We start from the raw sequence: 24787 nt of genomic DNA, 5'->3' as shown, positions 1-24787 counted from the left end.
TTATGTCCCACCCATCACACTACACATCTTCGGCCCTCATCGTCTAGTGAGGTGCGAAAGGGGAACGGTGCAGAGGGTCACGGCGGATTCTCCGCGAATGCCACCGAGATATAACGTGCCCAGAGGATATGCCGGCGGATACGCGAACATATCTCGACGAGGTCACGCTCCACTCCTTCATGAAGACGCAGACAACCGTTTCAGATGTTCTTCTAGCCACAGACACGCAGAAAACTGCACAGTTACAAGGAAATATGCAAAGAATAATGGTGTGAGCTGTCGAAATTACCGAATTAGTCAAAGAATAATAGTGTAATAGTGTTAGATAGAAGTACATGGGATTTTGTATGGTGTTCTTATAAAGAAAGGAAGCGAGTTTGTCACCTCACGTCAAAAAATTGCAAGGAATGTGTCTGATTCTTCAAAACAATTTAGTAGATAGTGAATTATATCCTAGCCCGTGATGCAGCGTATGATTCGCAGTAGGTGAGCAGAGTCAGCTATTTAGGTGCCAACGGAAGTGAATCTCTTTAGGACACGCACCATCGCTAATTGCTCTGATGATGCATGACCGGGGCATGCTCGAAATTCCGTCGGGACCCTCTTTACAGGCACCCGATGCGAAACATGTCTTGAAGGAGCATGCGGTATGCAATGCTTACGTATCTCTGGTGTTGCTTCCGTATGGAATATCGATCGCTTAGGTATAGAGATACATCAAATGTGTTGGAACCATAGAGATGTTAACTATCTTTGTTTATGTAGGGGTGTATATTGTGTTATTGCCATTGTATGTAATTTTCCATGTGTTGAGACGTTCTTATTCACCCGCTCAATGTACGTAGCAATGTTTGGTACTGGTTCTGGTTTAGTTTGTAGGTAAGCACTCCAATAAACCATCTTCACAACTCAAGCAAGGACACAACAAGTGACGATTAAGGATCCAGAAGAAAGAAGACTTAGCAGAAGCCCGATCAAGGAACAAGAAGAAAGAAGAAGCAGAAGAAGCGCAAACGAGTCCATCGGAACCACTGAAGATACCACGAGGAACAGAAGGTAAGGAGTCACAGCTCGAGAACTTTCTTGCAGCAATGGTTCAACAAATGGAAATTCAACATGAAGAAATGAAAACACTACTCAACGCCTTGGCACCCGCGCAGAGAACCGCCGTACGGGACGTCAGCAGGGATCAATACGACCAGCTGAGTAAGAACGTGCAAATGTTCGTGTCCGACGAAGAGGTGGATCACACTTTCGCCTATTGGTACAAGAGGTACGGCCCGGTCATCAGGGATTCGGTCTTGCTGGATAGCAAGAAGCGCGATTTGATCCTCATAAAGCTGAACGAGGATGCATATCGCAAATATGCGGATGACATGCTACCGAAACAACCGCACGAGATCGATTTAGAGATGACGGTCGCGAATTTGGATGCGTCAAAGAAGAGGCTGATTCGACGATGGTACGAGTGTCTCAGGATAAACTGCCAGTTGCTGACAGCCAGTTATGTACCATTTCGCGACTACCCTAACATGATCAAGCGGATGGACGAAGACGCTCGACTGAAGGAGCTGGACTACACAGCACTGAAGACGCTACAGTTCGTAGCAGGATTTCAAGATCCGTCGCTTCGCGAAGTTCGTCTCAGAATGCTCCGTCGACTGGATACGCACACAGAGGATGACGATAGAAGGCCTCGTTGTTGAATGTGAGAACTTCACCGCATTGAAGATGGACAACACAGACATGGAAGGAAGTCATGGTGTCCATGTCGTGCAGAAAAAGAATGTGAAGTGCGTCAATTGTGGAGGATCGCACTACAGAAGCACAAGTCCGCTTCTCTTCTCCAACACTGGACAGAAGCTGCGACAGAAACTAAGAAGACGATCCAACCGTCGCAAGAGAAGCCAGTGCAAGAACGTTGTCACCTTCTCCGCTGAGAACGCTCGAACCGATGTCAATATCAGGACACGTTATCTACGCTTCCAGCTCGACACAAGTATCACGTTGGTATCACGTCAAAGGTGGAAAAAGCTTGGCTCTCCACCCTTGAAACCCTGTATCATGCCAGTCAAGACGACAGATGGATCACCAATGAAGATTGATGGAAGATTCTCGACAGACTTCTTTTTCAGAGACCGCATAACTGGGAAGAACATCCAAGGTAATGGAACTTGTTACGTCACCGAAAGCACGAATCTGCTAGGACTGGAGTGGTGTATTCAACTTCCAGCGTACAAGGAGTTGAAAGGCAAGTACCACTGCCGAATGGTGACTAAAGAAGAAACAAACCGGGAGGAAGTTATCGCAGACTTGAAGAAGCAATGCGCAGAAGTATTCAATGCGAACTTGGCAGATGCGTCAAGACTAAGGCGAAGTTGCTGTTGAGGGACAACGCAGTACCTGTTTTCAAGAAGAAGCGACCAGTGCCCTATGCCTTCGTGACGGATTTGGATGCTGAAATTGATCGGCTATTTGCCGAACAAGTGATTTCCCCAGTAGAGCATTCAGAGTGGGTCACGCCTATCGTTGTAGTCAAGAAGAAAAGTGGACAAATCCGCTTGTGCGGAGACTTCTCGACAGGATTAAATGATGCACTTCAGTTGCACCAGCACCCGTTGCCCACCGCGGAGCACGTGTTCACGAAGCTGAATGGAGAACAGCTTTTCACGCATATCAACTTCGCTGAAGCATATCTGCAGGTGGAAGTTGAAGAAGAATCGAAGGGAATGCTGACGATTAAAACGCACAGAGGACTGTATCGCTACAATCGTCTACCCTTCGGCGTGAAGTCAGTACCTGGCATATTCCAGCACATCATGGATTCAATGATATGTGGACTGGAAGGCGTTGCTGCCTATCAGGATGACGTTATAGTCAAAGGCCGCACACAACAGGTGCACCGCCATAACCTGGAAGCACTATTCGGGAGGATCCACAATTACGGCTATCAGCGTCCGATTGAAGAAGTGCAACTTTTTGATGCCTCAGATCCGTTATCTTGGATGCAGCATATATAAGGACAAACGTAACCCTGACCCAGAGAAGATTGAGGCCATCCGCCAGATGCCAGTACCGAAGAACGTGGCAGAGGTTCGCTCGTTCCTTGGTATGATCAACTACTATGGATCGTTTAGATGCGCCATTTACACGCACTGCTGGATGCTTTGTTGAAGAAGGACGTTCCGTTCAAATGGAATGAGGAATGTGAAGCAGCCTTCAATCGCGTCAAGAAAGTGCTTGCTTCAGACCTGCTTCTGACGCATTTTGATCCTAGTCCGTATATAATTGTAGCGGCCGACGCGTCAGACCATGGAATTGGAACAGTGTTTCTGCACAGGATGCCGGATGGGACCGAGAAAGCAATATGGCACGCAAACCGAAGTCTCACTGCTGCAGAAACGAACTACGGTCAGATCGAGAAAGAGGGACTCGCCTTGATATTCGCTGTTAGGAAGTTCCACCGTTACATATATGGACGTTGATTCAAGCTCCTCACGGCCCGAAAATGTGCCACACATTTTCGGGCTAAAGAAAATGGTGCCCGTATACACGGCAAATCGGCTGCAACGTTGGAAGTTGATACTTCTCGGATATGACTTTGATATCGAATATCAGAAGACGACAGAGTTTGGACAAGCTTACGTCTTGTCACGCCTGATCCTTCCAAGACCGGTTCATACAGAAGATATTGTGATAGCCAAAATTAAACAGGACATTTTTGCTGTTCAGAGTGCTGCTGAGGAAGAGTCTAGGAAGGATGAAAAGGTATCGCAGGCCATATGGATGCTGCAGACAGGAACATGGCCAAGCAAGCCTAAAGAACAAATCAACAGCTGGAAGGCTCTGAGCCACGCACTGTCAGTGCAGAACGGATGCCTATATTTTGGCCACAGAATCGTCGTGCCAGCCTCACTTCAAGAAGCAGTTTTGAAGCAACTGCATGAAGGACATCCACGAATGACAAGAATGAAGATGCTCGTCTGAGAATATGCATACTGGATGAGCATCAACAGGGACAGGGAAGAAGCTGTACGCCACTGCCGCAACTGTCAAGAAGCTGCGAAGATGCCAAAAAAGACAGTTCTCAATTCTTGGACCACTGAGAAGAAACCATGGGACAGAATTCATATCGACTATGCGGGACCACTGAATGGTAGGATTTACCTTGTGGTAGTTGATGCATATTCGAAGTGGCCAGAACTCTTTGGGATATCGTCGTCGTCAACCACTGCAACGTTGAGACACGACCACCCTGGGATTTCCGAATCGTGCGAACAACGTTGAGTTGTTCGCACGATTCGGAAATCCCAAGGTGGTCGTATCAGACAACGGTACGCAGTTTACAGCGAAGGAGTTCCAGGGATTCTGCAACATGCAGGGAATTGAGCACGTTCGCTCGCCGCCGTTCCATACACAGTCAAACGGTCAGTAGAACGCTTTGTGGACACCTTGAAAAGAACCCTCCAGAAGATTAAGGAGGGAGGGACGTCGGAGAAACTTGCAACAGTTTTGCAGTGCTATCGACCATGTGCGTCAACGCTAAGGCATCTTTCTCCAGTGGAAGTGTTCCTAGGGCGCCAGTTGAGGTACATCGAACGTGTTGGAGCCGTAGTGATGTTGACTATGTTAGTTCATGTAGCCGTGTATATTGTGTTATTGCCATTGTATGTAATTTCAATGTGTTGAGAGGTTCTTATTCACCTGTTCAATTTACGTAGCAATGTTTGGCACTGGTTCTGGTTTAGTTTGTAAGCAAGTAAGCGTTCGGATAAACCATCTTCACAACTCAAGCGAGGACACAACAGAAAGCATAAATGATTCCACATGAAATCTCAGAAATAGGAAATAATAGTGCTTTATTTCTGTAGGACAAACAAATCGAAACTTTTGCAGACTATTGCAGCATCTAACGTGCATTAAATATTCTGCATAAATACAAATATAAATCCATATTCTCTATGTAGTTTTTTCAATAACAAATCTACGTCTTCCGACGACCAGGTTCTCGTTCTTACACTTTTAACTTTTATATTGGTACGTTTTCACCTACATTTATGTTTTCTGATGCTGTTTTGTTCTTGTACAAATCTTCTATATTATTGTTTCATTTTTAGCATTTTCATTTTCCAAGTTTCTTTTTCCACTTTCTACGTTGCTACATTGTTGCACCTTCTTCTTTGAACCTTCGCAGAAGTCAACTCTATCACGTTGTTGCAACGCAAACACGGCACATGACCTCAATGAGGTGATCGACGAGCGTGGCTTAGTGATCACAGTTAGCCTAAGATATGCCTGCTCTGGCCTAACGACAGCCTCTTCTGTAGGCACTTATTCGGCTGCAGATAATCAGCTGCAGGTTCCTAACGACCGCCCCCGAATCAATGACATAATTACAGCACGCAAACAAAGGCGGCAAAAAATCGCTGATGGACCACTCAGCATATCTCTGCATTTGTGACTCATTGTACTAATTGCAATTTCATGGAGTTAAGTGTTCTGTAATGCTCGTTCAGTAATATGGAGGTCCTGTCTCCGTAACTCTCGTGACTTACTCCTTCCCGTATGTTAGAGCTAAAACAAACGATTAATTGGAACGTTTCAAAGTTAAATTAAATTAAAATCTAATTTTAAGTTAGCTCGTGAAAGTGCGGAGGACGTGAACGTTGTTTCATGGAGATCCAAATTCATATAGAAAGGAGTGGGGCAATGGAAAAATTCACAATTTGATGAACAAGTCGGCATACCTGGCGTTACTCCTGTAATTACCTTGTTAGTAAAAATACGCCTTCCTTGGATGTGATGTTTTAAGGCAAATGATAGTACCGCAGAGGGAAGAGGACAAGACCACGTCTGAAAAACCGACACTTTTAGATACTAACTTAGCTTTTCCTCCCTCTGAGTTCGGTTTATTTGCAACAGATTTGTCTGCAAGTATAATAAAACCGATTTGACAATGAGATCAGTGTGCCTAGGCGATTGAAGAGGGCACTGACGGCAGCGTATCATCAAATCCGATCTAACAGCTTAGATCTAATTTCACAATTCCTTCCATTGAAGTGCTTCGCAGAGTAGTGCTGTTTTCCAAATGCCTAATTCTTGTTCAAAACACATAATCGTAATTGTAATTCTATCTTGAGAAAGTTTTCGTACGTTCGGACGTCGCTGTATTTTGTTGGAAGAAGGAGTTACACTGAAATGGTATATTCCTGGTTCAAGAAATGATTCTTTGATTTCTATCTCGATTTCACTGTCGATTGCAAAATACAAGACAATGGCTCGGGATATTGAAAAATTGCTTAAAAAACTGGCAAGACCAAAGTCACTACTGACAATAGTGAAGATATCATTATCTCTGCAGATTTTACTTCTAATCAAGATTTTTCGGAAGTGATTTTAAAAGAAGCCTTTTATAATTACTTTGAGGACCTTCTTGACCGTACGTTGATGCATTGCGAATTAACGACCAAACTGTGTTTTGGTCCCCTATTAATAAAATCTCATTCCTGGACATTAATGAGACTAAAGCGCAAAATCCCAGTGTTGAGCTGAATTATCCCACAGAGTTCCCCGACAAAATGGCTTCATCCGGAGTGCTTCCTTAAAGGCATCACTCCACGAATCTGATGTGGTACGAATTTCAGGTGGAGTATTCTTATAAGGGATAGTATTATGCAGAAGAGAGTGATTCCCTCCATTTCTTCCTAATGACCGTTAAAAACGGCCCGGAACATACGGCTTCGAGCGTTCCGGTGCGCTATTTTCTACAACGAGTTCGGTCGGAGCGCGCCAGCCTCGTGCACGCGCATCTTTCGGACTGCTTTTTACGGCAATTAGGAAGAAATGGAGGGAATCACCCTCTTCTGCATAATCTACTATCCCTTATAAGAATACTCCATCTAAAATCAGCACCACCTCAGATTCGTGGGGTGATGCCTTTAATTCTTTCGTGTTTGGGTCGGATATACAGTTATGGCGTTGAGCAGTCTTGAGGTGTTCACTGGATTCCGAAACGTCATAGGTCTTATTGTCATACAAATCGCGAAGAGGGTATTTGAAGGTCTTTAGTGTAAGCAGTAGTTACATATTGTCGCGGGTGTGTGATGTTTGAGAGTGCACATTCGCTCTAATCCCTCGAATAACCTATATGATTTGACGCTTTTCGGTTAACTTCTGCTACGACCATATGACTATATATAATCTGGTCAAAACGACATGAAGCATGGTGAAGTTGCACGAACGGTCGCGCTGGAGCAACGGGCTTTTGGTCGCTTGCAGGCGGCTTTCGAGATCTCGCCAAATTTTGCCAAGTGACGTCATCCAGATCGATCTTGTTCGCAATTTCTTGTTTGGTTTCTTCCTTTTTGCTTTTGTTTCCAACCTACATCTTTTACGTTCCTTTTCTCATATTTTTGTCACGTTCGCTATATTTGCTCCAACTATATAGATTTATGCGTACGCCAAGTTTCGCTCGCCTTGAACTCCTGCCAGACGGTACATTCCGTCAAAGCGACGCTCCACAAAATAGCGCAAACTTGGATAATTAAACCTTTAACTTTGACATAAACATATTGTAACAAAACACAAACGGGCAATACGAGATAAAGAACATACGAAGTAACTAAACAATACAACATTTCTATACACATGTTAGACTGCTACGCGATCTCAACTATAGAAACTCCTACGTGATGTTGAAGAAGAAACTATTGGGGGCATTATTATGAGCAAGAGTCACGAACAAAGACTAATGCACAAGGAAACTACGCGATATTAAGTGAGAGCTTCTGTGAGACTTATTATGTACGATTAGTACGAATGAGATTCACCAACAAAAAACCTCTCCCACTATATAGAGATTCACGATTCATGAGATTTATGCACTATATGCGCAGGAACATACCCTTACCTAAACCCACGCGCCCCCAACCGGATCCCCCAAATGCGCCGAGTCCAAAAAACTCGGTTCCTTCCGTCCCGTAAGGTCTCGTCCAATAGAATCGATCTTCATACGGGAAATAGCGTGTCTTCTAGGGAGACGCAGACGCCTAGCGTAGGTCAGGGTCGAGCCTTTAATTGTCGATTTTTATGAGGGCGGCTTGCCGTCAGTCCACATTGTATCTGCTTATGAAATTTTGGTTCAAAATTGCATTTATTCCTGGGTTTATTTTCTTTTTTGTTCCTTCGTCCACCATTCCTGCCTTACAAGCAAAAAAAGAGAACATTAGCATGAAACTAAATGCAACTCTGAACCGGATTTTAAAGGCAAAACATGAACTAAAGCAATACAATAACTTTAGAACAATACAGATACAATATAGATCTCTATAACGAAGCCAAATACATCAAACATAACAAAAATACTAAGAAGGAAACATTGAAGATATAGATTAGAAACAAAAGTAAAAAGAATGAAAACAAACAAGAAACTGCGACTCCTGCAACTACACTGTGCTTCATGTTGTTTGGACCTGACTATAACCATAGTGGAGTCAAAACGACATGAAGCACGCTGCAGTTCGCCATGGTTCCACCTAGATTCCAACCGCCATCTCGACCCCGCCGCTTCAAGCGCAACCGCTTACGCAACTGCACCGTGCTTCATGCCGTTTTGACCCAACTATGTATGACTACCGGGAGTTTGTAATGGTGACATATCTGCTGTGGCCGCAAGGTCGATGGATCGAAGCCGTTGTATTGCCGACCAAGCTTTTCATCCTTCCGGGGTACCGATAAATTGGACTTGTCTGGGAGCATAAAAACACTGATTTGCTCATTGACTGATCCTTACATTGTATAGGCCAAAACTCGTTCCAAAAAAGCCTCAACGATTACTAATTTTAGTGAAACGCATTGACGCATCCCATATGGATTGATAAGCCAAAGACTTCATCTTTACTTACTTACTAAGATACTTAGATGGCCCGTCTTCACTGGACGTGCAGGCCCCAGCATCTCTTCCACTCGTTTCGTTCTTTCGCCATTGTCATCCAAGATATTCTCAAGTTTCGTGAGTGACGTTGACGAGGTCCTTGAGCCGTATCCAGCTTTCAGCTGGTCAATCCGTGTAGCGAACACATCACCCCATCTCTTTGGCGGTCTCCCTCGAGGGTGTTTAGCATCCCTTGGGATCCACTCTAGCGTTCTTTTAGTCCATCTATTGTCGATTCTTCTCATGATGTGACCGGCCCATCTATGTTTTGCTTTCGATACATATTCCGCTGAGTCGCGAAGACGGGACATTCCTTTTAAGTCGGAGCGGCGAAGACCGGCTAGGTGTTGTGTGCACCGGTTAAACTTCAGAAGACAGCTCTCAAGGGCTCCGTGGGTAGTAAGTAGCTTCCTAGACGTGGCAGCGGTGTCTGCCCACGTCTTCGCTGCGTAACAGAATGCTGGAAGAACCGTCGATTCGAACAGATGAGCACGAAGATCTTGTTCTTAGTCCCTCAGTTGGTCCATAGCTTCCCTGACGGCTGCGAATGCTGCCCATGCTGCTCTCATTCTTCTACTTAGTTCTTCCTTCAAGTCGTTTTCCATGTTCATAGAACCCCCGAGGTATACGTATGACGAAGTTTCCACGATTTGGGAGCCTTCAGGTTGTACTCCTCCGTCCTCGCAGTAGGCGTTTTTCATGAACTGTGTTTCCTTTCTGTTTATTCGCACTCCTATTCTCTTCTCTGCTTCGTTCAATTCGTTGAGCATCGTTTCTGCTTCATTGGTACTGCTCAAAAAGAGAACGATGTCGTCCGCGAAGCGAAGGTTCGAAAGAAATCTTCCATCAACACGTATGCCTCTTTCCTCCCAGGATAGTGATTTCATTATCCATTGCAATGCAGCCGTGAACAGCTTCGGCGATATAGTATCGCCCTTTCGTACCCCCTTCCCAATGGGTATGGTGAGAGGGCGGTGGAAAAGATGTATCCTAGTCGTGCATCGATCGTAGTAATTGGCTAATGTCCTCACATACGACGCGTCCACACCTTGATCGACCAGCGCTGACAGAATTGCATTCGTTTCTACGCTGTCAAAGGCTTTCTCATAGTCGACGAAGGTTAGAGCAAGGGGCAGGCGGTATTCCCGGAACCCTCTATGACCCTCGACACGGTCTGGATTGGTCCAAGCAGCTGGACCTCTGACGAAATCCAGCTTGTTGTTGAGACTGGGCTTCATCCAGCGTCCTAGATATGCGCGTGAGGATGATCTTGGTGAATACTTCGTATAACACGCTCAGTAAGCATATCGGACGGTAGTTGCGAAGGTCCTCTCGGTCACCTTTCTTATGGATAAGAACGGTTTGCGAGGTCTTCCACTGGTCTGGCATCCTTTCTTTCTGAAGGTAGGATGTTATGTGCGCTGCTAAGATTACATGAAGTGGATGGCCACCAGCCCGAAGAAAGTCTGCTGATATAAAATCAGGTCCGCAGGCTGTGTTAGATTTCATGCTCTTGATAGCGACTCGTACTTCCGAAGGGAGTATCCGTGGTGGAGCTTTATCAGTGGGGTTAATCAGGCTTGACACAGGAGTTGATGAACAGAAAAAAATTCGAGTAGAAACTCATTACGTAATGATTTCCATCTCACCACGAGAAGACGTGCGAGTTCTGTCTTCGCTCACCAAGGCTGCTAGCGGAATATTACATTCGCGGAGATCCCTGCGGCACTTCTTTAGACTCGTTCTTCTTTGTGCTGCTTCCAGAATCTTCTTCTGCTTGTATTTCAAAAGATTCTCCTGCAACGCTTTTCTGCAGCTAGTATTTGCTACTAACCGCTCAATGTGCGATGCATTCGGATCAAGCCTCAAAGCCCTTCTCCTTTTTAACAATTCCTTGGTGGTCTTCGAAATTCGATGCAAGTTTGTCGTGCGCGGCTTCGAGGCACGCTCAGCACAGGCTCGTAATCCTCTGAGCAGCATCTCGTAGTCCACTTTTGGGTCCTCCTCGATATGCCAGTCACCTTGGGACAAGGAATCCTCGAGTACGCAATCGTCGAAGATGACTCCTTTTGTCCTTCGTTGCCGATAGCAGATGTTCTTTTCCATCTTGTGGCTAAGTCGTATTTTCGCACGAAGAAGAGGGTGATCAGAATCACTACAAAAGGATGGTACTGCTGAGACGTGAAGTAGACAGCACCTCCGGCTGGTGAGTATGTGGTCGATCTCCGCATGAGTCGTGCCATTGGGCGATTCCCATGTCCACCGACGATGATCTTTTTTCATGAAAAGAGAGTTCCCATGAAACAGGCGAGCAACGCACAGTGGCCCGGCGAGACGATTGTCATTTTCATTCCGGTCCCTTAGTCCAAATCTTCCAATCCTGTATTCTTCTTCTGTGGCCTTTCCTAGTTTTGCGTTGAAGTCTCCGACAACGAAATTGTAGAAGGATTTCTCGTTGCGGATTACTTCCTCCAGCTCCTTGTAAAACGCGTCCAATTCGGGTTCATCAGCTGCTGATGTTGGTGAGTAGCAGTTGATGATACTGATGGGTTTTTTGCGCAGAGGGCGGAGGCGAAGAATGGCCAGACGAGATGACAGGATCTTGTGAGAATCGACAAGATGGACGACAGATGGGTGCACAACAAAACCAACACCGCCTACATTTCGCGACGGAACCTTCTCTCCACGAATGACGAGTGTACCGTCATTCACCTGTCGTACGTCGCTCCTTCTGCACTTGGTCTCCTGCAGAGCAATCATGTGAAATTTGATACGCTCTGCAGCTTCGAGAAGGGCATGCAGGTCGGCGTCTGTGGAAACTGTTCTCGCGTTGTAAGTACACAGTCTGAGACAGTCTCCATGGAGAGTCGTGCGTGTGTCGCCTTGGTCCAGAATCAATGACGTCCTGAGCAACCTGTGATTTGATCGCATCTCACCGGTTGCCATACCGTCCGACGTTTGAGACCGCAGGGCCCAGTGTGCAGGCTAGTGAGGCAGTGCATATGCTGGAGTGGCAAAAAGACTTTTTCCCAAGCAGCTTTTTTCCCTTTCCTAAGCAGCCATGCCACGGCGAGCTCAGCTTTCACCACAGATCGTCGCCTAACCTATATGGATCAGGGAGCCACCTTGCGACATTTTGCCAAGACGTTGGTGAATCTTAGCAGTGGTTTACTCTTAGCTAGGCTTACGATTCCGAGAAGTCGGAATGTCGGAAGTGTCGAATTTCTTCTCAGCTTGGGAGACCCTACCGGAGGACAAACCTCCACTGTGCATCGCAGTTCGACGCCCAGTGTCACCTCCACGCCACTATGAGGCGGTAAACCGTTGTGGAGGGACTTTGTCTTTTATCCTAACTATGTAACTATAGCTAAGCCTCAAGAGCAATTAGTTCATTCAATTGATCCAGCATCACCAATCCAATGACAGCTTTACGTTTTCCTTTCGCTTGCGTGCAGTCATGAAGTTAGCCAGTTATCATGAGTTACGACACAGGCTTTTCGCATTGGAACTTAAAACACGCAAACGAACTTTCCTGACCGCTTTCTTTTGAATGTCTTGCTTATATAATGCTTATTCGATGTGTGACGTACTACCATTACCTCTTTTTGCCTATTTGTCCTTGAGTATTTTATTGGCCAGTTTGTTTCTACTTTTGTAGGTCAGTCGTTCGAGACCGCTCTGAGGCGGGTGCGTGTAGTAAGAGTCCTGTCGGATTTTCAAACATTCCTCCATGAGAGCAATCTGCGATGGAGCGTGTCGTGTGGAGATTCACAGTAGTTGCTGCCTAAATAACTGTTTCTACTTACCTACCGATGATCGTACGCTGCCTCACCGTCTAGGATACAATTCACGAACCAATTAATTGTTCTGGGGAATCAGACACCAACTAAAATTTTCTAATGAAATTTCTGAAGATAAGTATTGTGATGTAAGATAATTTCACTTTTCTAACTACATTAAAAGCAAGAAACTCACGCGGAATATAAGAAAAAGATGCGTCTACTAGCCTGAGATTACGTATACAAAAATCTTCTTCGAAAGCGGAACATTCTAGATCTCAAAATAACGGGGGTAAAGATTATCGAAGTCCTGTACGTTCCGAGCTAACTGTTGTTTCATGCGAAACTGTTGAATGATGTCAGTAGTTGTGATGCAGGTGAAGGAATAGGAAGAGAAGAAAGTGATAAAAGCTTGTCGACTGGATGGTAAATAAATAAATACTCTGCATGAACATTGAAAAACCAACGGTGATTGAGGGTGCGGCACCGTCGGCCACCGTCGCTTGCTCATAACTGCTCGTAAAATGGAAACTTCAGGACAACTTATATATCATTAGATTCCTCTCTTTGAGATCTATACAAAAACCGACATATTGTTGAGAAAGGAGCAAAATGACGCCAAACATGCGCCAAAAAGCAATAAGCTAAGCAATAACCTAACATAGCCTAGGGTTATAGTTGAAAAAGTGTTCAGAGACTCAAACTTTCACATTTGGTCAGAGCAGCAAGAAATTGTTGTAGGCGAGTACTTGAAATTCTTGATTTGTTATTTTTTTTAGTCATTTGTGCGTCATTTTTAGTCATTTTAATTGTTGTATAAAATAGTGGTTCTTCTTTACTTTGAATGTTCGTTGCAAGGAAAGAGGTTGTCAAAACAGCCTATAACATCGCACTTGAACACAAATATTCCTGAATTTTGTGAGATTTGCATTGCATACAGACAGACGGACCCTGCTCGTACGCTAGAGTATCGCAAAGTTTGAAAATCCCACTTTCTGTCTTTTTCCTTTCATTTCATTTCTAATTTGCACCTTCGTTAATCACCAGAACAGAGTTCAAATCAAAAGAACCTAAGCAGAACGCTTAAAACAGATAATGTACATTAGTTTATAAGGTTTGTTCTCCTCTGAATAGATTTTCTCGCTCTATTATAACACCTTCTTTTCATAACATTCCATAGAAAGGAAGAGTATGAAGCTCACTATTAAATTTTATGCAATTATTTCAATACTATGCTCCTTGATTTACAAAAAATCGAGATCGCCACAGCATTTCGAGTTGAATGATATCGTTTCCAAAGTTATTCGAGATTTTTTTTCTATCTGACTCCGTGGCCTGGCTATTTTCGCACCTCAACCAGGGCTGGCCTATTGCACCATTGGCAGTCACTGCTGTAGCATTGGAAGGAAACAGTATGCGCATGTCAACTCCACATTTTATCCCAAGAAAGTCAATTATGTACATGGAACGGGAAAAAATCGAACACTTTACTATAATATATGATGCCAGTTCACATCAGTATCAAAATGTTAATATTCATCCTCTGATGTTGGATTTATTATTACCAGCTGGGTAGCTCGTTTTTTCGTGAAGTATTTGTAGTTAGAGTCAATTTTGAAATAACAACAACAATGAATTATAGAAAAGATAGTAGTCATTGTTCGAACTACATATATAAAACAAAGGATAAGATAGTTTAAATCTTATCGCATTAATGACAGCTGAACTGGAGCGGTCAGATGAGGTGACAATATTAATAATCTCATCTGCACTAGAATTCGATTAATCTTAGTCCTTGATTTCATTACGTAATATCTTCAAAAGATTAATTCAGAACAGAAAATATGCGACGTCTATATAAATGTTGCCTTTCCAACACTGTAGTTGCCAATGGCGCAATAGGCCAGCACTGGTTGAAGTGCGAAAATAGCCGGGCCGCGGAGTCAGATAGAAAAAAATCTCGAATAACTTTGGAAACGATATCACTCAACTCGAAATGCTGTGGCGAACTCGATTTTTTGTAAATCAAGGAGCATAGTATTGAAATAATTGCATAAAATTTAATAGTGAGCTTCATACTCTTCCTTTCTATGGAATGTTATGAAAAGAAGGTGTTATAATAGAGCGAGAAAATCTATTCAGAGGAGAACAAACCTTATAAACTAATGTACATTATCTGTTTTAAGCGTTCTGCTTAGGTTCTTTCGATTTGAACTCTGTTCTGGTGATTAACGGAGGTGCAAATTAGAAATGAAATGAAAGGAAAAAGACAGAAAGTGGGATTTTCAAACTTTGCGATACTCTAGCGTACGAGCAGGGTTCGTCTGTCTGTATGCAATGCAAATCTCACAAAATTCAGGAATATTTGTGTTCAAGTGCGATGTTATAGGCTGTTTTGACAACCTCTTTCCTTGCAACGAACATTCAAAGTAAAGAAGAACCACTATTTTATACAACAATTAAAATGACTAAAAATGACGCACAAATGACTAAAAAAATAACAAATCAAGAATTTCAAGTACTCGCCTACAACAATTTCTTGCTGCTCTGACCAAATGTGAAAGTTTGAGTCTCTGAACACTTTTTCAACTATAACCCTAGGCTATGTTAGGTTATTGCTTAGCTTATTGCTTTTTGGCGCATATTTGGCGTCATTTTGCTCCTTTCTCAACAATATGTCGGTTTTTGTATAGATCTCAAAGAGAGGAATCTAATGATATATAAGTTGTCCTGAAGTTTCCATTTTACGAGCAGTTATGAGCAAGCGACGGTGGCCGACGGTGCCGCACCCTCAATCACCGTTGGTTTTTCAATGTTCATGCAGAGTATTGTAAGTGTTTAAGAGAGGGATTTCCTGTATCTCTAGTCTCTTGCAGGGAAAGACTTAATAAAATTTCTGTACTTCCCCGAGGTAACATTATGGAAAATTCGCTCCTTCTCTCTCATCGCACAAAATATCACGTATTATTAAGTACATTTTTTTTTAATTGATTCTGTACTTTTGTAACTCATCGTTCTTCTTTTCATATTTCTTTTCAGCTGTGTAGTTCTCTGCGTCTCTATTTTCAGAAGAGTATCTAAGACGGTTGTCTGCGTCTCCACTGGAGCGTGACTTTGTCGAAGCATGTTTGCGTTTCCCCCGACGTAGCAGTTGCGTTGTACACTATAATGTCTCGAAGGCATTCGCTGTGCATCTGTTCATAAAACTTCGAACGGTCCTGGATTAGAGTCGAACACGTTGGGAAGCAGAGCAATTAACGTTAGACACTGAAGACTCTACATACTTTTGTTTTTCATTTTTTACTTACCATTTGTTTAACTACACAGTACTTCCTTTACGCATTGTGGCAATCATTATCCTAACAATTGTCAATCCTTTACCTTATGAATTTCTTGCAGAATTAATTTTACTTTTTTGGGTAAACGTGAAGATGGTCGTAATATGCACTGTAAAATTTGTTATCTGATTCTCCAGTGCGTAACAGAGCGCTGGAAGAACTGTCGATTCAAACAGATAGGCGCCGAAATCATGGTCCATTAGTTGACGGGCGCGAATGGCTCACGCTACTCTCATCCTTCTATTCAGTTCTCCCTTCAAGTCGTTTTCAATGTTCATAGAATGTCCGAGATATACGTATGACGAAGTTTCCACGATTTGCTAGCCTTCATTTTGTACTGATGTGTCCTTGCAGTAGGCGCTCTTCATGAATTGTGTCTTCTTTCTGTTTATTCGCAGTCTTATTCTCTTCCCTGCTTCGTTCAATTCGTTGAACATCGTTTCTGCTTCATTGGTACTGCTCGAAAAGAGCGATGTTGTCCGCGAAACCAAGGTTGTAGAGGAATCTTCCATCAACAAGTATGCCCCTTTCTTCCCAAGAAAGTGATTTCATTATCCATTGCAATGCGGCCGTGAGCAGCTTCAGCGATTTAGTTTAGGTTTAGTCGCGTACGCACCTTCATCGACCGGCGCTGACAGTATTGGATTCGTTTCTACGTTATGGAAGGCTTTCTCGTAAACGACGAAGGCTAGAAGAAGGGGTAGGCGGTATTCTCTGCTATTCTCTATGACCCACGACACGGTCTGGATATGGTCCAAGCAGTTGAGCCCCTGGCGAAATCAAGGTCAAATGTTCTTGATCCAGCCCCCTGGATATGCGCGTGAGGATGATCTTGGTGAATACTTTGTATAACACGCTCAGCAATCATATCGGACGGTAGTTGTGAAGGTCCTCTCGGTCACCTTTCTTATGGATAAGAACGGTTTGCGAGGTCTTCCACTGGTCTGGCATCCTTTCTTTCTGAAGGTAGGATTTCATGTGCGCTGCTAAGATTACATGAAGTGGATGGCCACCACCCCAAAGAATGTCTACTGAGAAAAATTTAGGTCCGAGAGGCGTGCCAGGTTTCATGTTCTTGATAGCGGCTCGTATTCTCGAAAGAAGAATTCGTGATGGAGCTCCACCAGCGGGGATGATCGGGCTTGACACAGGAGCAGAGTAACGGAAAAGTTCGGGTAGAACCTCTCCGTACTATCTCAGGACGAAATGTGGTGCGAGTCCCGTCTTCGCTCAGCAACGCTGCTAGCGGAATATTGTAATCGCGGAGGTCTTTACAACACATCTTCAGTCTCATTCTTATTTGTATTGCTTCGAAAATCTTCTTGTGGCTATATTTCGAAAGATTCTCCTGCAACGCTTTCCTGCAGCTAGTGTTTGCTACTTACCGCTCAATGTGCGATGCATTCGGGTCAAGCCTCTAAGCCCTTCTCCTTTTTAACAATTCCTTGGTGGTCTTCGAAATTCGATGCAAGTTTGTCGTGCGCGGCTTCGAGGCACGCTCAGCACAGGCTCGTAATCCTCTGAGCAGCATCTCGTAGTCCACTTTTGGGTCCTCCTCGATATGCCAGTCACCTTGGGACAAGGAATCCTCGAGTACGCAATCGTCGAAGATGACTCCTTTTGTCCTTCGTTGCCGATAGCAGATGTTCTTTTCCACCGTGTGGCTAAGTCATATTTTCGCACGAAGAAGAGGGTGATCAGAATCACTACAAAAGCCTGGTATATCGAGACGTCAAGTAGACAGCACCTCCGATTGACGAGTATGTGGTCCATCTCCGCGTGAGTCCATTTGGCGATGCCCATGTTCTCCGACGATGATCTTTTTTCATGAAGTGCGATGCAACTACCTTTTAAATTGATGTTAGACGGGACTTTGTTGATTACGCTTAACTATCAGCATCTTTCGAACGATTTTGAAGGTACTGACCCGATGATTGTAGAACGACCTACAACGTTTCCACGGAGATAAAATAAATTTGATCCAAAAACATATTTCAACAATTTTCACCGAGTAAAATCTCTACATTTTTGAGCACATAAATGGCGATTTGGCTGTAGAAGAATAACTGAATTCAGGAGTATTAGTTAGTAGATCTATTGTGTACAACTCCAATATTTGGTAGGAGCTTCACCCGCTGTACTCTTCGCTCCTTGGATCTCGATAATAACGAGAATCTCACTCCTGTAATTGCCTGCACAGAACAGGCGCGTGCTACTGCGTGTTCTGTGCAGGAACAGGATTAAATACTGGAAAATCATGAACACTGAAAAATCGACGGTGAATAAGGTTGCGGCACCGTCGTGGACAGTCGCTTGCTCATAACTAATCATTAAATAGAAATCTAGGAACAGCTTTTACACCATCAGGTCAATCTCCCTGTGATCTATCCAAAACTGTCATGTCGCTGAGAAATGACGCCAAATATGCGCCAAAAAGCAATAATTGGAACCTAACATAGCCTAAGATTATAGCTGAAAAAGTATTCAGGAATTTAAACCTTCACATTTGGTTAGAACACCAAATAAATTGTTAGAGGCAAGCACACGAAATTATTGACTTGTTATTTTTTAAACTCATTTGTGGGATTTTGTTTCACCTGTATCACCTGTGCTCCCTTAGATCATCAATTTGCTCGAGCAAGCACCAGTAATACTTCCAATTGTCCCGATAGCGAGCAAGTGTTGTCCAGTGGCACCTCTCTTCGCGAGGGACTTGAAGAGTGTCGTACTTTTCACTGAAGGGCTTCGTAAAGAGGTGTGATCGGGTCGGCGGTCTTAATGCGGTACGTTTGATGTCGCGTGGTATCCAGTCGCTTACGGCTCTGGTCCAACGATTGTCGTTGGAACGCATCACGTGTCCTGCCTATCTAATTTTGCTTTCCTTGGCAGATGCGGCAGCGTTTCTGATCTTCGATCGGTGACTTAGGGAAGAACATCGAATCCCACCTTTCATTTGCGCAAAGCGGTCTTGCTTGCGAAACGCCCATGTTTCTGAAGCGTAGGTCAAAGCAGAAAGAACGGTGGTGTCGAATAGGAGAGCACAGAACCAGATGTTCTTAGTCCTCTTCTCTACATCCTCGATGATCTTGTATGCTCCCCAAGCTACTCGTTTCCTTCTGCCCAGCTCTGAGGTCATGTCGTTAGCCATGTTGATTTACCGACCTGGATACACATATCTGGAGCACTCGGATATGTTCGTTCCGTTGAGTGTGAATGGGGAAACATCAGAAACCTATCCGTTCCTCATAAACATCGTCATGTCTACGTTCAGCTGAAGACCAATCTTTTTACACGTCTCATCAAATTCGGTCAGGATCCGTTCCGCCTGATTGATGCTTGATGTGATAAGAATGATGTCATCGAAAATGGTGTAAATGTCGGCCGTCAACTTTCACTCCCATGTTATTCCATTCCAATCCTCGCATCGCGTTCTAGAGGGTAGCACTGAATATTTTTGTGAAATTTTGTCACCCTGACGAACCCCTCTCTTCACGTCGATTATGACATTATTGTAGAATGGGGAAATTTTGGTCGTGAAGTTGCTATACAACTCACGAAGTATCTTTATGTATGGAATAGGGACGTCTTGGTTGTCCAAGGCCTCCATGACCGCTTCGGTCTCAACTGTATCAAGGGCTCTCTTCAAATCGATGAATGTGAGACTTAGCAGCATCTTGTACTCTCGTGATACCTCTATAAGTTTTGAAACCGTGTGTATGTGGTCAATCGTACTGAATCCTTTTCGAAACCTTGCTGGCTCGCATGGCTGTCCTTCATCTAATGTTCTATCTATCCTGTTTAGGATTACTCTTGTGAAGAGCTTGTAGATGACAGACAGCAAGCAGATTGGACGATAGTTGCCGATGTCTTGAGGGTTTACCCTTCTTATACAACAGCACGGTTTTGCTGGTTTAAAGAAAAAGAGAACCTTGCATTACGACAGATATTGTGTTGATGAGGACTGGCGGTAGGTGCTTCAGATGTTCAGACTTGACTCTGTCGAGACCGGGTAAAGTACGACTCTTCACTGACATGATAGCACGTCGGACTTCGGAAGAGAAAACTTTTGAATGACATGTCCATTTTCTCTTAGATAGTGAGGGGGCAAGTGGACGTGGCTGTCGAAGTGATCTGAGTAGAAGTCGTGAATGACCTTCTCCATACCCCTTCTCGATGCTGTAGTTGTTCCATCTGGGATCCGGAGAGCAGTCGTTGTTGTTTTACGATTGGCGAAGTTCCGACGGGGATAGCAAATGCTCCGTCCCGTCTCTGCAACTTCAGCCAACATTTCTGTTCTTCCCTCTTCAAGCTATCCTTTTATCGCTCCTCTGCACTCCTCGCAAGCCCGGACGTGAGTTCATGGTTCCTTGCACCTTGTGGAGCTCCACGCCGACGTATTAGCTCTAGAGTTTCATCAGACGGACGTCTCTTGGTGGTTTTGATACTGTTCGCTTTCTTCGTACAGTCGTGAAGATGTTCTAGAAGCCGTTCATATTCGTCGTCGATGTTGCCCATGATGGCATCTCCCCGGAAACCGACAAGCGAAGCGAAGAGCTCCCAGTCGATGATAGTTCTGGGAGTTCGCTTAGTGAACTTCGCGTCTTTTCGTTCTCTCCCTGTGAAAGAAAATCTTCCTCGAAGAAGGCGATGTTTCGATCCCGTATAAAACTTTGGTACAATAACGACATCCGTCATGCAAAACCTTCTACTGACAATGATGTGGTCAATTTTATCATGATACCCTCCACCGGGTGACTCCCACGTCCAGCGTAGAGAGGAGGGCTTCTGGAATTGCGAGTTCCCATGGATGGTCTTAGTCGTCATGATGAACTCGGAGAGCCTCTTCCCCTTCTAGAGCCAATTTTGACGTTGAAATCACCAATTATGACCTTGTAAAAGGTACGATCTTCTCTGTAGAACTTCTTCAGATCCATATAGAAAGCTTCGACTTCTTCTTCTTCTTCGTTGATTGATGTTGGTGCATAAGCGACAGCGACAGGAAGACATGAAGCAGGAAGGCGGACCCTGCAAATTAGAAATCATTCTTTCTACTATTTCTACTCGAACTTTTTCCGTTCATCAACTCTTATGTCAAATCCGACCATTCCCACTGGTGATTCTTTCACATTATTCTTTCAAAAGTACGAGTCGCTATCAAGAAGACTGCCAAAGCTGACGTTGAACCACATCTTCTCAAGCGTAAACGTCCGATTCGGGTTTTAAGTTATCCGAAATAGTCGATGCTTATTGCCATACTCGTGTTGACGAGGACACCAACTCCATCAACTCCCGTACTGTCGCATGTTCCTGAGAACAGTTCTTCTCCAGTGTCATACACGGCGTTCAGTGGGTGGGTTCGCCTCGTCTCGGTCAGTCCGATGACGTCGTACTTGAACTTCCTGGCTTGCACCATCAGGTCTTCAATGGCCGCACCCGATGAAAGCGTACGGCTTTTAAAAGTATAAGATAGTCATCCTAGTCCTTTTCCATTTCAGTAGCCTACATGACTTCTGCAACTCCGTCTTTTCTGGCGCTGCTGTGCCGGACTTTCCTCCGGAATGTCGAAGGCTTTTGACCGCACCGACGCACGGGATACTGCAGCATTACAACCCAAACTCCTAGCACAGCAGAAACATGAAGTTCATCTCATGAATCCACCTACGTCTCACGGCAAATACAAGGTCGCTTTTGATCTGCGATCAGCCCCTTATCCGCCACCTGGGGACGTGCCACGTAGCCTCGCAACTAACCGGCTGTGACCCCCAATGAGAGAGATTCGTGGCGCGATTTTGTTCATTGTGTAAAAATGCGGTTCGTCCTTATTTTAAACCCTTTTAGCAAGGAGAGAAATTATCGGAATAGCAAATGAAATTGCAATTAAGCACATCTACAACAGAATGTTGTGAGATTTCTATTGTATGTACGCAAACCACTTTCGCTCATACACTAAAACTGCGTAAAATTCGAAATTACTACCTTTCATTCTTCTCCATTTTTTCTCTGCTTTGCGTCGCTGTTAATATCCATAATGGAGTTCAATTTGAAAGAACCTTACCTATGACCTCCTCACCCCTTGTCTTGGCCTCTTAAAGCACATAATGTTGTTTTCTTCTGACCTCCCTTTCATAACCTTAAATTGAAAGGAATTGTATAAAAATTCCTGTTATATTTTATGTTACTTCTTCAATACTATGCTCCTTGACTTACAAAAGATATTCGTCACAGCATTTTGAGTTAAATGAGTTATCGTTTTCAAAGCTATGCGAGACTGTTTTTCGCAACTAAGCCAGGGCTGCCCTACCGTACCGTCGGCAGTCAGTGCTGAAGTGTTGGAAGGAAACGGTATCTTGGTGTCACATTCACATTTTGCTCCCAGAAATTCAGATATGTTTATGGAATAGAAAAGAAATTTAATATTCTCCATTTCAGGAGTTCCTTCCTACGCGGGCGCAAAAGCAAACTTTCACCGATTCTGACTCGAAGCGAGAGGTCACGGTAGGTAAATGCATGAGGAAAGGATTGTTTCGAAAGGACTTTGCGGTAGCTCGTGGACTACAGATGGGGATCGAGATGGTGTTGTAGTGGTGTCCAAGTACTTTCTCCAAATCGTGTTTGGAACATCAGGATGCATCTCGATTTTGCAGCGCAATGCGTCCTCATGGAAGAATGAAGTGCAGCCAGGCATTTTGCTGCTGTAGTTTAAGCGCTGGAACCAATTGCGAATGGTGCGATTGGTCGCGATGTCTTCTCTGAATGCCCTCTTTATCGTTTCGGGTGTTTACCTCTCCCTGAGCCGATGTTCGGAGAGAAGAAGGGTTTGAATTTGAAGACAGTTCATTATGACGAAAACATTTGAAAGAAAAAAAAACATTGACGGAAACAACAGATGTCCTTACTTTTGACTTTTATACTTTTGAAAAAAGCTTCGAAAACGTTCTACAACATACTTGAACCGTTTCGAAAATTCTTCTCGACAAAATAGGGTGAAAAATTTTAAACCAAAAATAGGAAAAAAGATATGCAAAGAGTCAATATTTACGGTATTGCCACTACTCTGGTGCAATCAGACAGCTCGGTAAACCACCATCTTTGTTAATCAGCGTGATGAGAGCTTTCCGGTGTGCTTAGATTGTTTGAAAGTGTCTCAGTAAGTTTTCGAAGCCGTTCTCCTAAATCTGTTTTGAAATCTCTTGAAAACTGAACGCAATTACGAGATAAAAGCTATTGGAATGACTCTGCATAGCAACATTTAAGAATGATTTACGAATGTAGGTAAGTAAGTGCACCATAATCCTAATTTTTTGTTATCTGAATTTTTTTGTCTTTGTTAGTTTTTTGTTAATGTTAATTACTTGTTAATTTTTTTGCTAACTAGTAAAACCCATTTATTTCTAAGCAGTTATAATTTTCTAAAGATTGTGTGCGAGATAATGTCAACTGGTACTATATTCGCACACTTTCATAAAGTTGTATAAACAAACTGCTGAGAAGGTGCTAGATGTCATTTCTCTTATTTGTTAGCATAATATAAAATACGCATCTGCAGTATCCCGGACGAAACCAGGCTCGATCGATTTGCTGTGGATTTCCAGGAATTAGTGGTATTTGCGTGATGTTCTGCGCAATATATCAACTTATCATTGATCTTCTTTCCTTCTGTGTTTGGATCGTTCCTGTCATAGCGGAACTGTTTGTACGCGATTTTGGCGATTACCACCTGCCCTTATTGGGAATGAATTCAGAAGTAGTGCGGATTTTCATAAATTGAAATAAACATTCACAGCTTGGTCCAAAAGAAACCTAAAGGGTAAAGTATACCTTTTATCGAAGAAGTTTCGCGCCACAAAATTGTTAAATCACCATTTTAAAATGGTGATTTTGTTTCTTTTTTTCAACGTTATTTGAGGGAAAGTTGTGGGTTATAGCAAATTCCCCATCTTTTTCAACTAAATTTGGAGAGGACGAAAAGAAATGCGGAAAAAGAATTGTAAGTCTCCAATAGGGAAGTTCTTCCCTTCAACATATAACTAACTGAGAGAGTATTTATAAGGTATGATCTTACTTACTCAACTTTGTTCGAAATCACACAAATTTTCAATTACGCGCGGCGAAGAATCCGAATTTTTGCACTTTTGTTGCTCGACTACGGAAGTGCGATTAAAATCCGCCACTATTTTTGGATAGAATGCAAAGGAAAACCTCCAACACCAATTTTTTTATTATACCACCAGGAAACCTCGAGCGTCAGCTGTTGCGTAATCGTGTGTATGACCGACTCTTTACACCTCCCAGTTGCGTGGTTTGCCCTTATGGTGGAGGGGTGATTGCATGGTATCAGGAGTGATGTACCGTGTCACGTGCAGGCTGTGCGATGACGATTACATAGGGGAAATCGAACGCTCACTGTGTGTTCGAGTCAAAGAGCATTTAGATGGACTCGCAAAATCTGAACTGTCCATCCCGCTCGGAGCACACAATTAGTCATCAAAACTCCGAAGTAGCGGTAGAAGTTACTATACTATCGTACGAGTCTGAGATCATCGCACGCAGAACACTAGAAGCATTTTGGATCACCTCTAAAAATCCAAAAATGAATAGGAAGGATGAGTGCATTGCTATCACAAACGAACTAGCCCCATATTAAAATCTGTGCGGGTTTTGATCTACGGGGCGGGCTATGAGGTCATTACAAAAAACCTTTGTGACTCGTAGTTGCGGTACGTGATGGCCTGTTGCAT

The 24787-nt window shown here is 43.7% G+C and overlaps 11 protein-coding genes across 14 annotated transcripts; 4 read left to right on the top strand and 7 right to left on the bottom strand.

Annotated features, from left to right (window-relative positions):
• Positions 1 to 684: 684 nt before the first annotated feature.
• Positions 685 to 3485, top strand: RB195_022139 (uncharacterized protein; the record flags this gene model as incomplete). 3 transcript variants are annotated; one of them, XM_064209160.1, is made up of 7 exons in its annotated part: positions 685 to 704; positions 766 to 879; positions 941 to 1637; positions 1732 to 2255; positions 2312 to 2897; positions 2992 to 3093; positions 3138 to 3485. In XM_064209160.1, 7 exons carry the CDS (start codon positions 685 to 687, stop codon positions 3483 to 3485), a joined length of 2391 nt encoding a protein of 796 aa, XP_064065041.1. The 3 variants fall into 3 exon arrangements, with proteins under 3 accessions (XP_064065041.1, XP_064065043.1, XP_064065042.1); XM_064209161.1 differs by lacking the exons at positions 685 to 704; positions 766 to 879; positions 941 to 1637; XM_064209162.1 differs by lacking the exons at positions 685 to 704; positions 1732 to 2255; positions 2312 to 2897; positions 2992 to 3093; positions 3138 to 3485 and having other exon boundaries at positions 848 to 879; positions 941 to 1706.
• Positions 3486 to 3537: 52 nt separating this feature from the next.
• RB195_022138 (uncharacterized protein) lies at positions 3538 to 3987 on the top strand (the record flags this gene model as incomplete). The annotated part of the gene is made up of 1 exon (XM_064209159.1): positions 3538 to 3987. The coding sequence occupies one exon, from the start codon at positions 3538 to 3540 to the stop codon at positions 3985 to 3987; it is 450 nt and encodes a 149-aa protein (XP_064065040.1).
• A 15-nt stretch (positions 3988 to 4002) lies between these two features.
• RB195_022137 (uncharacterized protein) lies at positions 4003 to 4287 on the top strand (the record flags this gene model as incomplete). The annotated part of the gene is made up of 1 exon (XM_013444907.2): positions 4003 to 4287. One exon carries the CDS (start codon positions 4003 to 4005, stop codon positions 4285 to 4287), a length of 285 nt encoding a protein of 94 aa, XP_013300361.1.
• A 4608-nt stretch (positions 4288 to 8895) lies between these two features.
• RB195_022136 (uncharacterized protein) lies at positions 8896 to 9243 on the bottom strand (the record flags this gene model as incomplete). Its single annotated transcript, XM_064209158.1, has 1 exon — positions 8896 to 9243. One exon carries the CDS (start codon positions 9241 to 9243, stop codon positions 8896 to 8898), a length of 348 nt encoding a protein of 115 aa, XP_064065039.1.
• A 195-nt stretch (positions 9244 to 9438) lies between these two features.
• On the bottom strand, positions 9439 to 10170 carry RB195_022135 (uncharacterized protein; the record flags this gene model as incomplete). The annotated part of the gene is made up of 1 exon (XM_064209157.1): positions 9439 to 10170. One exon carries the CDS (start codon positions 10168 to 10170, stop codon positions 9439 to 9441), a length of 732 nt encoding a protein of 243 aa, XP_064065038.1.
• A 388-nt stretch (positions 10171 to 10558) lies between these two features.
• Positions 10559 to 11878, bottom strand: RB195_022134 (uncharacterized protein; the record flags this gene model as incomplete). 2 transcript variants are annotated; one of them, XM_064209156.1, is made up of 1 exon in its annotated part: positions 10559 to 11878. In XM_064209156.1, the coding sequence occupies one exon, from the start codon at positions 11876 to 11878 to the stop codon at positions 10559 to 10561; it is 1320 nt and encodes a 439-aa protein (XP_064065036.1). The 2 variants fall into 2 exon arrangements, with proteins under 2 accessions (XP_064065036.1, XP_064065037.1); XM_064209155.1 differs by having other exon boundaries at positions 10559 to 11863.
• Positions 11879 to 16775: 4897 nt separating this feature from the next.
• RB195_022133 (uncharacterized protein) lies at positions 16776 to 17211 on the top strand (the record flags this gene model as incomplete). Its single annotated transcript, XM_064209154.1, has 2 exons — positions 16776 to 16884; positions 17096 to 17211. 2 exons carry the CDS (start codon positions 16776 to 16778, stop codon positions 17209 to 17211), a joined length of 225 nt encoding a protein of 74 aa, XP_064065035.1.
• A 1701-nt stretch (positions 17212 to 18912) lies between these two features.
• RB195_022132 (uncharacterized protein) lies at positions 18913 to 19197 on the bottom strand (the record flags this gene model as incomplete). Its single annotated transcript, XM_064209153.1, has 1 exon — positions 18913 to 19197. One exon carries the CDS (start codon positions 19195 to 19197, stop codon positions 18913 to 18915), a length of 285 nt encoding a protein of 94 aa, XP_064065034.1.
• A 1169-nt stretch (positions 19198 to 20366) lies between these two features.
• RB195_022131 (uncharacterized protein) lies at positions 20367 to 20873 on the bottom strand (the record flags this gene model as incomplete). Its single annotated transcript, XM_064209152.1, has 1 exon — positions 20367 to 20873. One exon carries the CDS (start codon positions 20871 to 20873, stop codon positions 20367 to 20369), a length of 507 nt encoding a protein of 168 aa, XP_064065033.1.
• RB195_022129 (uncharacterized protein) lies at positions 20367 to 24787 on the bottom strand (the record flags this gene model as incomplete). The annotated part of the gene is made up of 3 exons (XM_064209150.1): positions 20367 to 20665; positions 20929 to 21074; positions 24747 to 24787. The coding sequence occupies 3 exons, from the start codon at positions 24785 to 24787 to the stop codon at positions 20367 to 20369; spliced, it is 486 nt and encodes a 161-aa protein (XP_064065031.1).
• On the bottom strand, positions 20974 to 21462 carry RB195_022130 (uncharacterized protein; the record flags this gene model as incomplete). The annotated part of the gene is made up of 2 exons (XM_064209151.1): positions 20974 to 21074; positions 21306 to 21462. 2 exons carry the CDS (start codon positions 21460 to 21462, stop codon positions 20974 to 20976), a joined length of 258 nt encoding a protein of 85 aa, XP_064065032.1.

Source organism: Necator americanus, chromosome X (assembly GCF_031761385.1).
Source record: "Necator americanus strain Aroian chromosome X, whole genome shotgun sequence".
NCBI lineage: Eukaryota > Metazoa > Nematoda > Chromadorea > Rhabditida > Ancylostomatidae > Necator > Necator americanus.
This window is presented reverse-complemented; position numbering and strand designations above follow the sequence as displayed.